The sequence below is a fragment of the Dioscorea cayenensis genome, chromosome 18 (assembly GCF_009730915.1).
Source record: "Dioscorea cayenensis subsp. rotundata cultivar TDr96_F1 chromosome 18, TDr96_F1_v2_PseudoChromosome.rev07_lg8_w22 25.fasta, whole genome shotgun sequence".
NCBI classification, from domain to species: Eukaryota; Viridiplantae; Streptophyta; class Magnoliopsida; order Dioscoreales; family Dioscoreaceae; genus Dioscorea; species Dioscorea cayenensis.
The window spans coordinates 5,127,770-5,144,860 of NC_052488.1; the positions used below are offsets into that span (position 1 = coordinate 5,127,770).

Consider the following 17,091-nt stretch of genomic DNA (forward strand, 5'->3'; position numbering starts at 1 on the left):
GTATATACTCACATGCACAATCAATATGTGGATTGTGTCTAAGGACTTGTTTGCTGTGGTAAGATGTCTAGTGATTGTTCTGCAAATATTATTTATAAGTAATGGTAAATACTCTCTTCTAAGTTTGTTTCTCATCCATTAGTTTCTTGCCCACAGACTTACAAGAACTTATCAACAATGATCTTCATCCTATGCTATACAGGCAACAATCATGCCGAAAATTATTCAATTCGAAATATTGCTATATACTATAAGCTATTATTCTTACTGGATGAAAGTGGTCCTGGTGAGAATATTGATCATAAATCTCATGAAGCTCTTCTTGTTTGCTGTTGTAAAAGATCCAACACCACCGCGTCTTTCTCTCTCTGTCATTGACAAATGATCAGCAGAAGAAAAATCAGGAAACAAACAAGAATAGAAACAAATGAATCCAGAAAGCACAGCACATTTGCAAGACTGATACTGAAGCCACGTTGCCTCTACTACTGCCTCAAGTTTCATAGAAAGTCCAAAAAGAAAACAGTCTATCAAGCTTTCAATCACATTACCAAACAAGAAAACAAGGGCCAAGTGTCTTCTTCACAAGGAATTATACCACTCATCATTGAAGAAAGAGACACTATCTACATATCTCACCTTGCTTGTTGTTTATCTGCTAACTGCTTGCTTGAAGCAACAATGATCAACCATAAATTTATTTGTGGTCTGTATTTAATTCCAGTTTTCATCAACAATGGAAAACAACCATACAAATGGAAAAGAGAGCAACTTGGGCACAAAAAGGAAGACATATTTCTGATAACATTGATTTCTCAGTGATACAAAGCTCATTCATTTGTACTAGAAATGAAGAACAAATGCACAATATTTTCTTCATAAGATTCATCTGACAAACTTTACAGGTAACAACTGTACAATAGGGAGAGTAAAATGACAATGAGCCATCTCCTCTTTTTTATCCAACTTTGCTAAAAACCTTATCCTCAGAACCTTTAAGGACTCTAGTTGGAGAAAACATTGGGCTGATGGGAGTTGCTTCTGCAACATCATCTGGTGCAGGAACAGGCATTGGTTTCTTGAAGTAATTAAATGAGAGATCCTTGTTTGCGGCAAGAGCCAAGAGCTCTGATTCCTCAAGGCCCTTTGCTGACCCAAGGCTGCATCTCTCTGTGCTGTGCTTGGCCAATGCATCCTTAAACTTCTTAATCTGCAACATGTTAATTGTATTCATAATTCAGAAAAAGGTAACATGATTTGTAAAAGACCGAAACTCAGATGGGAGGTAGAGAAGAGCTCTTACAGTTGCATTGGTACAGCTGAAGCTACAAAGCCGGCCATGAGCTCCCCTGTAGAACCTAAAGAAGGGGAGAACATGAACATTCAAACTATAACACATTGATTTATGCTCTTCGTAGTTCACTTGGAAAAACAGAACATCTGGATTCAACTCTGCAAACTGGCAAATCTGCAAACAAGAAGAATATATCATTCCAAACATAATTCAGCCAGCAAAAATATTTTTTTCTTTCTTCCTTTTAAACAGCAAGAAAGTAAAAAGGGTTTTTCTTCTATTCCGCAAATGTTATGGTACTACCTTGGGATGGAGAGCTTTGCAGCCTCCACAGCCAGGGGAGTAGAAATTAACAATAACAAGCTTGTTGTCAGCGTTCAACAAAGAATCAACAAGGTCTTGTGCTGATTGGACCTCCTTCATATTTGATTGCAGTCCCTTTTCCCACCATTTCACAGATTTTCCAATGCGAAGGCTCATCTGCAAATCAAAATTTTTTTTTCATCAAATTAGTTAAAAAAAAAATCCCAGGTTCTTATCAATCAGATCAAAGCAACATAAAGGGAAAACAAAACCTTAAAACCTTAATTTCCAAAAGAAAGGAACTTCACAATAAAATAAAGACCTAAAAAAAAAAGATGATGATTTGGAAACCTCTACATACCTTGGCATGGAGACAATCAATGGCGTTCCTCTCTACAGATCGCCTTCGACTCCAATCTCCCAAAGCCATCCCACCATTACCTACGGAGGGGGAGGAAGAAGAAGACGAAGAAAACCTCAAAGATCGAAAACTTGGAGACAGAGACGGATGAAGCCCAGCAAGAGAATTACTCCTCCTCATCCGTGAAAAAGAAACAGACCGTCCTTCACTTGGAAAAAGGAGCTTGCTCTTGCTCAACACCTCCGCCATGGATCCCAAAGATCAAAGCTTTTTCCCAAAATCGCAGAGAGAGAGAGAGAGAGAGAGAGAGAGAGACGCGGGGAAGAGAGAGGGAAAGAGAAAGAAGCGCTTTTATAGTATCCTTTTCGTTTTTAATCTTACCGTCCATTAGTGGGACACACCCAAATCTGAGCGTTAAGCAAGCGGTGATTTAGGACAATGCCACGTGGATGATTCAGTTGTTGACACGTGTATAATAGGAGTTGGTTTTTATCCAGTTTGCAAACTGTTTAGATGTGGATAAAAAAAATAAAATAAGAAGCCACGTCAGCTTGGAAGTTGATTAAATAAGAAAAATTACAAAAACAATTTTAAGAACAAAATTATATTAATTAATATTATAAGTGATGAATTAAGTGGCTTTTATACACCAGAATTTTTTTATTAGAGGTTTTTTATACGGTAATTAATTCTGAAAAAATCAATTCAGATTTGTATTTGAGTGTCAGGAATCCTTAATTTTATTTTATTAATTTAAATTATATAATAATGATGCCACTCATGCGCTTCTCTTTGACGTCAAATAATATATTCCAACCTTCTTGTTAATGTTCATATACACCTGCAGTCTAAATACCGGTGCTTATATTTATAAATCTTATGCCAATTATACATGTATATCATATTATAAGAATTATCTTTATCGACACATTTTTAATAAAATTACTAAAATGATACTAAATTAACAGCACTAACAAAATAAAAATTATAGCCAACCACTCTTGATTTTTTTGGTACCAAATTACTTGCATAAATTATTCATGTCTTGTCGAGAAAGCGAGTTTAAATTTTAACTCATATAAAATAAACATACAGGTATGTCAAAGTATTAACTCTATATTTATTTAGGATCTTAACATGACCGTCTACCTACATTAATAATAATAATAATAATAAAAACATTTACCTAACAAGAAACATATGGTCTAAAAAAATTAAGCCAAACAGGCAAGATTGGCATAGCATAATCAAAACACTGAAACCATAAAACTTGTTTCTAAATATATATATATAGATATAAACATACATTGGCATGAGTCTACAAATATCTCCGCCAAAGATTTGTAGCGTCTTCCTCCAGCATTAAGCAGCCACGAGACAATGATAGATAGAATCTTAATAATGCAGCCTGATGATCATGAAGATGACTTAAGATGTCAGATAGCATCCATAATCACCATAAAAAGTTAGGTTCTGTAAGATATTATTAATCTTAAGTACTGCTGAATATATACAAATTCATTTGAACCCCAATGAACATAAGTTGTAATGTACCTATGAGTAATTCAACACCAACGACCAATTACCAAGTGATCTATTGGTAGCTGAGTACCCAATAGAATTTTTCATAAGTGGTGAAAGTTCAAATTTTGGGTGTGGGCATATTTTTTGGAGTATGAGTAGTGGTTGTGTATGAGTGGTCCCTGTGCCTATGTGTGCGTGGGCCCCTCTCCAACTTGCTCCGCTGAGGTTTACGCACAACCCTACTTTTCTTAACAGCTAGACTGCTCATCTTAGCAAAAAAAAATTCAACACCAACAAGAATGAGCATAGATGCTCCTCATTGCGACTTGATTGTGGTCATTTAAGCTTGAGTTTGTGATGTACTTCCTTCAAGCTTGTAATGAAGCGCAAGCATCGGCAAAGCAGTAATTAAGTAGTCTTTCATAAACTGATTTAAATCATTAACTTGATGCTATAGACCACTGGCAATTGGAAAACATCAAAGTTGGGTAAATTTTTTCATAAGTCACTAAACTTTGGCTCATTTTCACTTTGATCACCGAACTTCAATTTATATCAATTTGGTCACTCAACTTTAATTCCATTTCACTTGGTAGTAAATCAAGATATTTCAACCTCCAAATGAATGATGTGGCTCTTTTTCGATGACGTGGACATCTCAAATAGACTTAATAATGTGTCAATGGGAGGACTCACTTAGATTTTTAGACAGCCATATCATCAATTGGGGATTGAAATCCTTGATTTATTATCGGTTGAAATCAAATTAAAGTTGAGTGATCAAATTGATACAAATTGAAGTTTAGTGATCAAAGTGAAAATGAGCCAAAGTTAAGTGACTTACTAAAAAATTTACCCATAAACCCCATCAAAGTTGAACAAGTATTATTACATTGAAGGCCAGCTGCTTAACCGGTTTAATTTACCAGCAGAAGGATTCTGGCCAAATCGACTGATCATTGGTTTGCCTTTAAAAACATAATAACCATTTGTTGAACTCTACAAAAGCACAGCATTTGGAAATTTTAGATTTTCTGCCATTGTTATACATCTACCCAAATCAAACCAAAAAAAAAAAGCTACATGAACAAGAAAAATTAAGCTTGTTTAGGAATTAAGTCTAAAAAAGACTGAAATGGTATTTGATGCAGCGAGTAAAAGCATATATATATATATATATATATATGTGGGCCCCACATGTTTTTTTTATTTATTTTATTCGATTGTGCATGCATGGCAGTTATAGAATTGTATTTATTTATCTTTATATTCTATTTAGGTTTCGATCTTTGTTTGAATTAAGAAGAGGGAGACTAGTTTTTTTTCCTCTTCTCCTCTTTTTCTTTTGTTTTGGTGTGTGGTACCGGCGGCGAGGACGGGGATAGGTTTCTTCATCAAGGGTTTTGTGTCGTTTTCATTGTAAGGTAAGCTTCCCCCTTCATCGGATCTTTTGCCAAGTGTGGAATTATCTTTGTTACCTTCTAGATCTTGATCTAGTATTTTCTTTTTTTCTTTTTTTGATATTTTAGATTAGTGGGTTGTAATGCTATATTAAATTGAATTTGAATGTTTAGAAGGGAACAGGTTGATTTATCATGTTTTTTTTGTATCTTGCATAAACCAAGATGTCTGTTAAGCTCCACTTGTTTGCCTCTTGAATTTTGTTAAAAAACAAAACTTGCATGTCAATATTTTTCATCAATTATAGATGTTGAATATAATGGCTAAGGTTGAAAATTTGTATCGTATGCAAGCTTCTTGGGTTTAGCTCCTGATGGTAGAATGGTATTGATTGGGTAATTTTTTTGTTCTCATTTCATCGTAGTGGAATGATAATATTGATGCAAGGTTGGTATCCATACACATAATGCATTATTAATTGTTACTAAAAGCTGATCGTAGAGAGAGAATGGAGATTTTGTTTTAAGAGTGATATGAAAAGACAACCTTTTTATGTACTCTGATTTTTGTTATTTTTTTATTTTTTAAATAACTAAATATGTTTTAAATTATTTCTGATTTCTGGATTTCATTTTGATATTTATTCCATTATGTTACACTTTGTATATTTTTGGAAATTATTGAACTTTTTGTGATCCCGATATTTTTAGTGGTTACTTACTGGTCTCCCAAGCTCATTAAGTTGTTCTCATTTCCTTTCAGATCAGGAGTAAGATTGAGTGGTGGATAGCCTAGCGAGGTAGTTGAGCAAGTCTCCGTCTAGTGGTTGCCGAGTTAATAAACTCTCTGTTGTTGTGGACTGAACTTTCCTTGCTTTATTTAATAGTTATGTCAATATGTGTTATGTGTTTTCTTTATATTTCGAACATTATAGTTTCCTGTGATTTTGAAATTTATTGTCCTTGTCAGATGTTGTTCTTCCTAGTGTGAGACAGGTTTTGAGGCTTTGCGTGCCTACTTGGTTATGGCCTTGTAGGTATGCGGCCGTTTGTCAACGCTTTGGGTTCGGGGGCGTGACAAATCTAAGTGGTATCAGAGAATTGTTGATTATAGTTAACTATGATCTTAGTTTCCAAGCAGAATCTTCTGATTTAGTGTGCTAGGGCGATCTGACTCATGTTTATTTTGGTATCCTTAAGTGCTAGTTGATCTGATAGGATGCCTTTGTTTGTGTGTTTGCCTGATTGTATTTGGGTTTACCTTGTAGAATGCCTCCAGTAGAGCTACTAGCAGAAGTGTTGCTTATTTGATGAGACAGTCCTTTATTGCTGGTGGAATTCCCGCCGAGGAAGGAACTGATAGGATTGATAACCACAAAATTCCTGCTGAAGAAGGGACTAATAGGGTTGACAACCAGGAAACTTTGATAGATCTGGTTCGAGAAGTGGTAGGGTTGGTGCATGATCAGAGACAGCGACAGGCATCAGCACCACCACCACCACTACCGCCTCCTTCTCCACTTTTTCCTCAAGAGCCTAAGGAGAAGACCATCATGGAATTCAAAAGATCTGGTCCACCACCATTCGAGGGTACTACTAATCTAGATGAAGTGGAAGTTTGGGTGGAAGAAATGGAGAAGGCTTTTGCTGTGATAAAGTGTACTAAAGAAGAGAAACTGAGGTTTGGTGTGTACATGCTCAAGGGTCCTACAAATCACTTGTATCAAGGGGAGCTTTGCACTCGTCAGAGGCAATAGTTTAGTTCTTGGTTGCAATTAGAGAAGCTCTTTTCTGCAAATACTTCACCAGGGACAAGATGGTCCAGTTTGAGAAGAAGTTCATCAATCTTACTCAGGGTAGTATCACAGTGGATGAGTATGAAATGGAATTTGACAAATTTTCCAGATATGCTTCGAAGATGGTGGATGATGATCAAAGCAGGGCTAGACATTTTGAGGGAAGATTGCATGCACACATTCGTAAGGGGTTAGTTGTCTTGCACCTGACTAGTTATGCATAGGTTGTGATTCGTGCCAAGTCTTTGTATACTGTCTGGAGTGATACTAAAGATCAAAATAGAATGTTTCAGAAAAAGAGGGATAGAAGCTTTGATAGTCAGAGGAACCATCAGTCAGGAAGTGGAGGAAAGCCTAGGTTGGAGGCGAGACAAGGTGAATCTCAGACTGTAAATGGGCCACCAACACAGCGATCTCGTGGGTTTGTACCTGTTCCACCTCGTTCTTAACAGAGATGTGCTACTTGTGAGGTTCACATGTGACTGCAGATTGTAGACGTAATACTGGGGCTTGTTTCAAGTGTGGCAGTTTGGAGCATCTTATTGCTGAGTGTCCACAGTGGTTTTCTGGGGCACAGAGGACATCTAGTGTGCAGGATTCGAGGCAAGTGTCAGCACCTAAGCCTCTAGCGTCTTCAGGTCAGCGTGCCAGGAAAGAGGTAGCCAGTGAGCAGCCGACTTCCTCAACTCAGAAGAAGGCAGGAAGGCCAAAGACCCAGGGATATGTTTATGCAATGACTCAGGAGGATACACACGCCTATAATGCAGTGGTGTCAGGTACATTAGCTGTTTACTCTGCATATGCTTGCACATTATTTGATTCTAGAGCTACACATTCGTTTATCTCATCTGCATTTATTTGTAAGCATGTCTTTCCTATTATAGCTATGGATTATAATTTGTGTGTTGCCACTCCTTTGGGAGTTGATGTTGTGCTTAATAGAGCATGTGAAAATTGCCCCATTATTGTTGCCGGTCATGAGCTGCTAGCTCGCTTGCATGTTATTTGCATGACTGACTATGATGTTATCTTAGGAATGGACTTTTTGTCTAAATTCCATGCCATAGTCGATTATTATGCAAAAAGAGTAGTTTTTAAAATCCCTGGAGAAGCAGAGTTTATCTTTCATAGGAGTGATTCTGCATCACCACCTCGTGTAATTTCCACCTTACAATCTCGGAAATTACTTTTGAGGGGGTGCTCAGAATTTCTTACAACAGTAGTGGAAAACAAATCAAAAGGGCCAGTGTTAGAGGATATTCCGGTGGTGAGGTAGTTCTCTGATGTTTTCCCTAAAGATCTTCCTGGCTTGCCTCTTGACAGAGAAGTTGAATTTACCATTGATTTGGTTTGGGGAACGAACCACATATCTAAGGCTCCTTACAAGATGGAACCTGCAGAACTAAAAGAGTTAAAGAAGAAACTTGAGGAATTGCTTCAAAAGGAATTCATACGTCCCAGTGTCCCTCCATGAGGTGCTCTGGTGTTGTTCGTCAAGAAGAAGGTGTATGACTATATGATGGAAAATTAAATTTTTCATCACTTGGCTCAATACACAAAGGAACTTATTAGTATGACAATGGCAAGGAGTAGGGCTAGGGCATTAAAACAAACACTTAATGTGCACCCAAAAGAAACCATGAAGAAACACAAATCTATTTCTAGTGAAAAAGATTTTCCTTGCCTAAAGAGATTGTAGAATCTCTTGATTAGAATGAAATGGATTTGCCTCTTGGCCTCTTGAACAACACCTTTCTTTCAAAGCACCTCTTGATTCACCTTGAACCTAAACAACGAACTATCACACCACTTAGATAGATGGATGTGGAGTTCAAAGCTTAGATTCAACCACCTTGCATGAGGAGATGCAATGAGAACAGAGAACCATTGTGAGAAAGTCGGCTGGGATTTCTTTAAGCTCAGTCCTTTTTTTTTTCACACACCTACCTTTACATTATGCCTCCTTTTATATAGCAAAGGTTAGGGCAACTCTTTGTGCAAATTACACAAATGCCACCAGCCTTATTTAGCCATTTCAAGCTCTCATTTATCTCTCCTTTTATTGGCTCAATAAATAAACTTATGAACAAATAATATCAACCATACTATTTGTTTATGCAATGTCTCTATTATTCTTATAATGCTTTCAAGCATTATACCAAATAATATTTGCATAATCTCATAAATTTAATTATTTATTGTCTATGCTCGTCATATTATGACATTTTATTTTTAGTATTTCACCTATTGCACATTATCTTGTACATTCGTATGAAATATAAAATAATTGTTGTTTCTCTTCAGTTGGTGTGACCGTATAGAGGATCTATGTCACTTTGGTAATAATATAAAACTTTATATTATTGACTATAAGAGGTTCTATCATTACATTATAGTTATCCAAGTGATACAGTATTCATTTGCTTGATCCACTAATTTTGTGTCTATCCTTGTCTCATGATATTATGAATAATATGCAAAATAGGATCATGTCATTTTTGCATTATATTCATTTTCTTGGTCTCTCAAGTGAATTATTATTATAACTACATCAGTTATATTGCATGCGACATAATTCCACTTTACCAAGGGGCCCAACAATATCATCACTCGAAATCGAGGGACAATGATAAGATTAAAATATAGATTTCTCCCACACTTATATACAACAAACTACAATTTCATTCCTATCCTAGGATAGTATTCAAACAGTAATCACATCATATACTTCTCACGTGAAAAATCTATATGTCTCATATCTAAGATTCCAAAGACACAGTGAAACATCAATGACACAAAACACAATCCATATAATGTTCCAACTACATAGGTCATGTTCAATATATAAAACACATATTTTATATATTCATGTCATCAAATGATAAATACCTTATCAACACTTATAGAACTACAATGTACTTTTGATGACACGACAATCTTTCATGGTAATTAATGTTTCTCCTTAATTACCACGATTGCGAACTTATTTAGTGATCACATGTTTCTCATTTTAGGAATTCTATGGTTCAAGACCCAGTGCATCTTCCTGAACACTTCCAAAATATAACATGTTAACCTCAAGGAACAGGAATAACAATATTCAAAATCATGAACAATACACAAATCTTTATCAAAATAATAACTTTTAAAACACACATCCTTCAGAAGGATGGTATTTTGCGGTTGTGCATCGATTATCGGGAGCTAAACAAGGTGACAGTGAAGAACAGGTATCCAATACCACTGATAAATGACCTTTTTGACTAGTTACAAGGTTCATAGATATTTTTGAAGATTGATCTTCGATTTGGATACCACCTGTTGAAGATTAAGCCAGAAGATATGTCTAAATCTGCATTTCACGCTCGTTATGGACATTATGAGTTTCTTGTGATGCCTTTCTGGTTGACAAATGCCCGGCGGCTTTTATGGATTTGATGAATCGAACCTTCTAGCCTTTTTTAAATAGGTTCATGGTGGTGTTTACTGATGATATTGTGGTGTAGATCATGATAAACATTTGAGGATTGTACTAGGCATCTTGAGAGAGAAGAAATTGTTTGCAAAATTCTCTAAGTGTGAGTTCTGGCTAGACAGGGTAGATCCCAAGAAGGTTGAGGCAATTGTTAAGTGGAAGAGGCAACCAGTGTGACAGAGGTTCGTAGATTTTGGGGTTAGACGGTTACTATAGGTGGTTTGTGGAAGGGTTCTCAGTCTTAGCTGCACCATTAACAAAGCTTACCAGGAAAGAAACAAAATTTCAGTGGTCTGATCAGTGCGAGCAGAGTTTCCAAGAGTTGAAGCACCGGTTGGTATCTGCACCTATTCTCACACTTCCGTCTTCTAATGGAGGGTTTACCATTTATAACGATGCTTGTAAAACTGGTCTTGGGTGTATATTGATGCAAAATGGTCATGTGGTGGCTTATACATCTAGGAAGCTGAAGCCATTTGAGGTGAACTATCCCACTCATGACCTGGAGTTAACAGCAGTGATTTTCGCTTTGAAGATTTTGAGACATTACTTGTATGGAGTGACTTGTGAAGTGTTTATAGATCACAAGAGCCTTAAATACATTTTTACTCAGAAAGAGCTGAATATTAGATAGAGGAGATGGCTGGAGTTATTGAAGGATTATGATCTGACTATCAGTTATCATCCTGGGAAGATAAATGTAGTGGCTGATATACTTAGCAGGAAGTCTTCTGGTAGTGTAGCTGCGTTGATTACATCCCAAAGACCACTCCTGGAGGATATGAGGAGGATGAAGCACCATGTGATTTTACAAGGTGCAGGTGGTTATTTAGCGAGTTTAGTGGTGTGGCCTATGCTCTTGGAGAGAATTAAAGCAGCACAAGCAGAAGACAGCTATTCCCAGAAGATTTGACAAGAGATAGAAGTTGGCACTCAAGTTCAGTTTCGGATCCACCAAGATGGTTCAGTGAGATTTGGAGATCAGATTTGTGTTCCAAATGACTCAGAGTTAAAGAAGGAAATCATAGAGGAAGCTCACTACACCAGTTATTCAGTTCATTCTGGCAGCACTAAAATGTACAAGGATCTGAAGAGTACTTTCTAGTGGAATAACATGAAGCGGGAGATTGCCTAGTTTATGGCACAGTATTTAACCTGTTAACAGGTTAAGGTGGAGCATCAGAGACCAGCAAGACTTCTCCAACCACTTCCGATCCTAGAGTGGAAGTGGGAGAATATTGCGATGGATTTTGTGTCTGGTATTCTCAGAACCCACAAGGGTACTAACACTGTGTGGGTAGTGGTTGACAGATTAACCAAGTGCACACATTTCTTGGCTGTAAAGACTAGAATGTCTTTGGAGAAGCTAGCAGAGTTATACGTTGACTAGATCGTGAGGCTGCATGGTGTTCCAGTGTCAATCGTGTCAGATTGGGACACTAGTTTCATGGCACACTTTTGGAAAAGTTAGCACAGGGCTTTGGGAACTAAATTGACTTTTAGCACAGCATTTCACCCACAAACTGATGGCAGTCTGAGAGGACGATTCAAATTTTAGAGGATATGCTTCGGGCTTGTATGCTTAATTTTGGAGGTTCATGGGATCGACACTTGCCTTTGATTGAGTTTGCTTATAACAATAGCTATTAGGCAAGCATCCAAATGGCTCCCTATGAGGCACTATATGGCAGGAGATGCAAATCACCTATTTGCTAGGATGACGTGGGAGAGAGAAGATTGTTAGGGCCAAAGATTATGCAACTTACAGTAGAGAAAGTCTGATTAATCAGAGATCGTTTGCTAACGGCATAAAGTAGACAGAAGAGTTATACAGATAATAGGAGAAGAAGTTTAGAATTCGAAGTGGGAGATCATGTATTCTTGAGGGTCACTACAATTAAAGGAGTGATTCATTTCTGCGTTAGAGGAAAGCTCAGTCCTCGATTTATTGGGCCATTTGAGATTTTAGAACGCATTGGTGAAGTAACATACCAACTTGCACTACCGCCAACTCTTTCCCGTGTGCATAATGTGTTCCACGTTTCTATGTCGAAGAAGTTCATCGCAAATCCTGATCATGTAATACAGTTTTTAGACTTTGAACTAAACAATGATATAATATATGAGGAGCGTCCCATGAAGATTGTGGATTTCAAAGAACAAGCTTTGAGAAGACGGATCATTCCTTATGTAAAGGTTCAGTGGAGAAATCATTCAGAGCGTGAAGTGACATGGGAGTCAAAGTCGGAGATGAGAAACAGCGATACCCGTATCTTTTCATCTGATCAGGTAAGAGTTTAGAGGACTAAACTTTTTTTAGGAGGGAGGAGTTGTGGGCCCCATGTGTTTTTTTTATTTATTTTATTTAATTGTGCATGCATGGCAGTTACAGAATTTTATTTATTTATCTTTATATTCTATTTAGGTTTCAAAACCCTAGCCATCGTCTCTTCGTTTCTCCCGTTATAGATCTTCGTTTGGTTTAAGAATAGGGAGAGATCTAGTTTTTTTTGTCCTCTTCTCCTCTTTTTCTTTTGTTTTGGTATGTGGTGTTGATGGTGAGGACGGGGATAGGTTTCTTTGTCAAGGGTTTTGTGTCATTTTCATTGTGAGGTAAGCTTTCCCTTCATCGGATCTTTTGCCAAGTGTGAAATTATCTTTGTTACCTTCTAGATCTTGATCTGGTATTTTCTTTTCTTTTTCTGATATTTTTAGATTAGTGGGTTGTAATGCTATAGTAAATTGAATTTGAATGTTTAGAAGGGAATAGGTTGATTTATCATGTTTTTTTTTATCTTGCATAAACCAAGATATCTATTAAGCTCCAATTGTTTGCCTCTTGAATTTTGTTGACAAAAGAACCTTGCATGTCAATATTTTTCGTCAGTTATAGATGTTGAATATAATGGCTAAGGTTGACAATTTGTATCGTATGCAAGCTTCTTCGGTTTAGCGCCTGATGGTAGAATGGTATTGATTGGGTAATTTTTTTTGTTCTCATTCGATTGTAGTTAGTGGAATGATAATAATAATCCAAGGTTGGTATCCAGACACATAATGCATTATTAATTGTTGCCAAAAGCTGATTGTGGAGAGAATGGAGATTTTGTTTTAAGAGTGATATGAAAAGACAACCTTTTATTTTTATTTTTATTTTTTATTTATTATTATTTATTTATTTATTTGAAAAGGTTGATAAAAGACAAGGTACAAAGGGCGCACTACAAGAAGTAATACGACAAGACCGAAACACCAAAAAACAAAACAGAGAAACAACAGGCCTTCTCGAAGTCTACAACATCATAGGGAACCGAAGACAACCTTTTTATGTACTCGGATTTTTTTTTATTTTTTTATTTTATTTTATTTTAAATATTTACTGATAGGCTTTCTCCAACTATTCTTGGATTTGTATTTTGTAAAATTCTGTTGGAATCCAATTGCAAGCACTCTTGAATAATCTTTTGTTTGTTGCCATTAGAACCCATAATTAGGGGAGTGCACTATTATTATTATTATTATTATTATTATTATTATTATTATTATTATATGATAAAATACTCTAGAAATTGTGTTCAGTAGCATCCCATTAAAACTTGTTATTTATGCAGAAGAAGTCTGATTTGCCTTGAAATTTTGATCTTATTATAGGATATTTTGTAAAAGTCTAATTTTTAGTGTGCTTGTAGTTTTTGGGGATAGACAGGTAAGTAAACCACATAAATATGTATATATGTATATATTAAAATTTTGGTTACCGACAGCAATGTACATAATTATTTAATTACTTGAGTTTTACTGTTAAAATAATGATAGGTTAATTTAATATCTTTGGTTTTGACTGTTGTACATACCTTCACTGTCAGAATTTACAAATTTTTCATGTATTGATTTGTTTATTTAATTGATTAATTTCTAATAATTTAATTCATGATGTACCACATGTTTTGTCAGCAATTGTTCAGTTAATTATTATATAATATACTCTTTGAAACTGCAGAAACCTTTATTGTTTGTGAATTACTGAATTATTCGAGATTCATTATTCAAATTCTTAACCATAAACTTAGTGACGGATTTCTTATATACTTAGTTATTTACCGGATTAATTATTAGATTGGCAACTATGTTTAAGTAATGGTACTCATTATTTGTTCTTACAGATTAGATTATGAAGATATTCTAATTTAATTATCAATTTGCTTAAGTTATTATTATTTCGAGAAAAAAAACTAGAATTATTTTTCATTAGGAAAAGAGGATCACCGAATTGCACTTATTTGTATTGGCCATGATTTTGGACCCAATATATTTTGATATAGTAATCTATAGTCTCTAAATTAACTTTGCAATAACTTTGTTACTGGGGGGTTAAATACTGACCTTGTCGACATGTACCTCTGACATAGAAACTATAATTTCGCACCGTTCCATCGGTGAAGAATAACGGTTTCCGATATTCTGGCTCGGATCACCGAGGGTAAACATATGAGCTCTGAAATCTGGCTCGGGTCATCGAGTCTAAATAAATGAGTTATGATGTTTTGTTTTGGCATTAGTTGTTTGGGGGACTTATATGCTCGTTATTTTGGTAAACTAAATCTGTTTTGTATTATTTCTGATTTCTAGATTTCATTTTGATATCTAATCTGTTATGTTACATTTTGTATATTTTTGGAAATTATTGAACTTTTTGTGATCCCGATATTTTTAGTGGTTGCTCACTGGGCTCCCAAGCTCATTAAGTTGTTCTCATTTCCTTTCAGATCAGGAGTAGGATTGAGTGGTGGACAACTTAGCGAGGTCGTTGAGCAAGTCGCCGTTTAGTGGTTGCCGAGTTAAGAAACTCTCTTTTGTTGTGGACTAAACTTTCCTTGTTTTATTTAATAGTTATGTCAACCAGTGTTATGTGTTTTCTTTATATTTCGAACATTATAGTTCTTGTGCTTTTGAAATTTATTGTCCTTGTCAGATGTTGTTCTTCCTAGTGTGAGACAGGTTTCGAGGCTTTACATGCCTACTTGGTTATGACCTTGTAGGTATGCTGTCGTTTGTCAACGCTCCAGGTCGAGGCGTGAAATATATATATATATATATATAGCTTGAGCTAAATAATTTGAATAGGTAAAAAGTATCATGTCAACAATCAATCCAATGGAAATGATAATGACCAGTACCAGAGCATTATGAGCAAAATCTAATGATAGAAGTGTCACAAAAGCTTGGGCTCTCACCTGAAATAAAAGCAATAAAAGGTTGAGGAATCCTTTTTTTATTTCAAAGCATCATCTTTGCTTATTAACCATATAATTTGCTTCCTGATTAATGAAAAACTTTAAACCATGGTGGAAGATAACCATCAATTTTGCTAAAAAAAAAAATAGGCAATCTCAAGCATGTTGCGCTAAATAGGACAAACAAAACAAACCTACAGAGTCGAACACTGAAAAGCTATTGTCATAATGTATTGTTCTGATACTAATCAGACCTGTGAGAGAACGAGCAAGATGTCCTCCGTCTAAAAAACCAGTCCCAAATTGTACACATTCTTAAGTTAGTATATATAGCAAAACATTAATGAAAGTAGAGGACTAAATTATATGTACCAAGCTTCTGTAAAAATATCTTACCTTTATAAACTTAACACTCAAACCAGATCTCACATCCTCAACACTTTTAAAAAGTAACCCTTCAAAATGATAAGAGGCTTGAAGTTGAAGCAAACTATCTAAAATAAGTACTATTGCATGCAAAGAATTAATAAAATGCCCAGACCATTAGATATTAGCTCACACAATAATTAGTATATATAAGTCAACAATTAGGAAGCATGTAATTAGCAGAAACATTCTTGCTTCAGCAATGTTTGGGAGTTTACCAAATATGAAGAAGAAATCATCAGTAACCACATCCTTTGCCAAGTTCTTAATGTACTGCAAAAATAAGCTATTTCATAAATTATTTACAAGATACAGCATAACTCTATCCAAAAATGCTAAGGGCATTACGTCACTGGACTATATTTATAGATTGCAAATAAAAACCATCCAAGTTGTTGTTGCACTCAAGATCAGATATTGAGGTTGATAATTATTTTATACAAGAACCGAGATGCAGCTTTGTTGCCCAAGTTCGAACACGAAAGTGATAATTAATCCTAAATGTAACCCAACGTATGAATCCACATTCCACTTTGCATGTTAAGGCAATATACCAAAACCAGGGATGGCATGTGTCTCATGCAAATCTTCATACCCAAACACAGGATTGAGACAAAACAGAAACAATAAAAAAAAAAATACAATTAAGATGAACATGTGAAAAAAAATAATGCAAAAGATAGGTATACCTTCAAGGACTTGGAATCTTAATTAAATGTAAATCATAAACTAAGTATTAAGATATCTAATATTTCTTGTTGTGTTGCATAAGGTTTCTACTCCACATTCTCTTCCTTGGGCTCCTACAGTTATTTTGCAAGCACTAGTATCAGTACCTTTACTTTCCTTTTGATTTGGCTTAGAGGAAGTTTTTATTTGTAACAAATTGATCAATCATAAATATAGAAATTTATCCATTTTTTAGCAGAAGGAAAATGTGAATCAATACTCCAAAAGACAGGGAATTTTGTTTCTTGGTCGATGTTGGCCAAAGGCATTGAGTCGGTTTATGGATTGTCTGCTTATCAATGTCCTCCCTACAAGCTATTTAGATTAGTGTAAGAAATGTTGAAGATATTGTTGGGGGTTTGGACGGTATTTGGAACAATGAAAAAACTCAGTGGAAGTCACTTTTATGTTCTGCGTACCTCACTGGCGATTCTACACGGCCGGTATGTGGCCCGCGCACCTCACTGACAATCCATACACGGCCGGTATGTGGCCCATGTGCTTCACTGCCGATCTTGTAAAGCTTACTTAAGGCTTCAATGATCTTCC

At 35.7% G+C, this 17,091-nt stretch overlaps 1 protein-coding gene across 1 annotated transcript; it reads right to left on the minus strand.

The window, feature by feature from the left end:
- Nucleotides 1-772: 772 nt before the first annotated feature.
- On the minus strand, nucleotides 773-2,277 carry LOC120281839 (thioredoxin-like 1-2, chloroplastic). Its single transcript, XM_039288533.1, has 4 exons — nucleotides 1,959-2,277; nucleotides 1,598-1,774; nucleotides 1,304-1,468; nucleotides 773-1,210 (listed from the first exon to the last, which is right to left on the minus strand). The coding sequence occupies exons 1-4, from the start codon at nucleotides 2,205-2,207 to the stop codon at nucleotides 959-961; spliced, it is 843 nt and encodes a 280-aa protein (XP_039144467.1). The 5' UTR covers nucleotides 2,208-2,277; the 3' UTR covers nucleotides 773-958.
- Nucleotides 2,278-17,091: the final 14,814 nt, after the last annotated feature.

Excerpts from the sequence above, each read along its gene's own strand:
- LOC120281839 (XM_039288533.1), bottom strand. The coding sequence starts at position 2,207 with ATGGCGGAGGTGTTGAGCAAGAGCAAGCTCCTTTTTCCAAGTGAAGGA. Across the intron at positions 1,775-1,958 it reads TTGATTGTCTCCATGCCAAG|ATGAGCCTTCGCATTGGAAA; the intron begins GTATGTAGAGGT and ends TTTGATTTGCAG. Across the intron at positions 1,469-1,597 it reads GCAAAGCTCTCCATCCCAAG|ATTTGCCAGTTTGCAGAGTT; the intron begins GTAGTACCATAA and ends TCTTGTTTGCAG.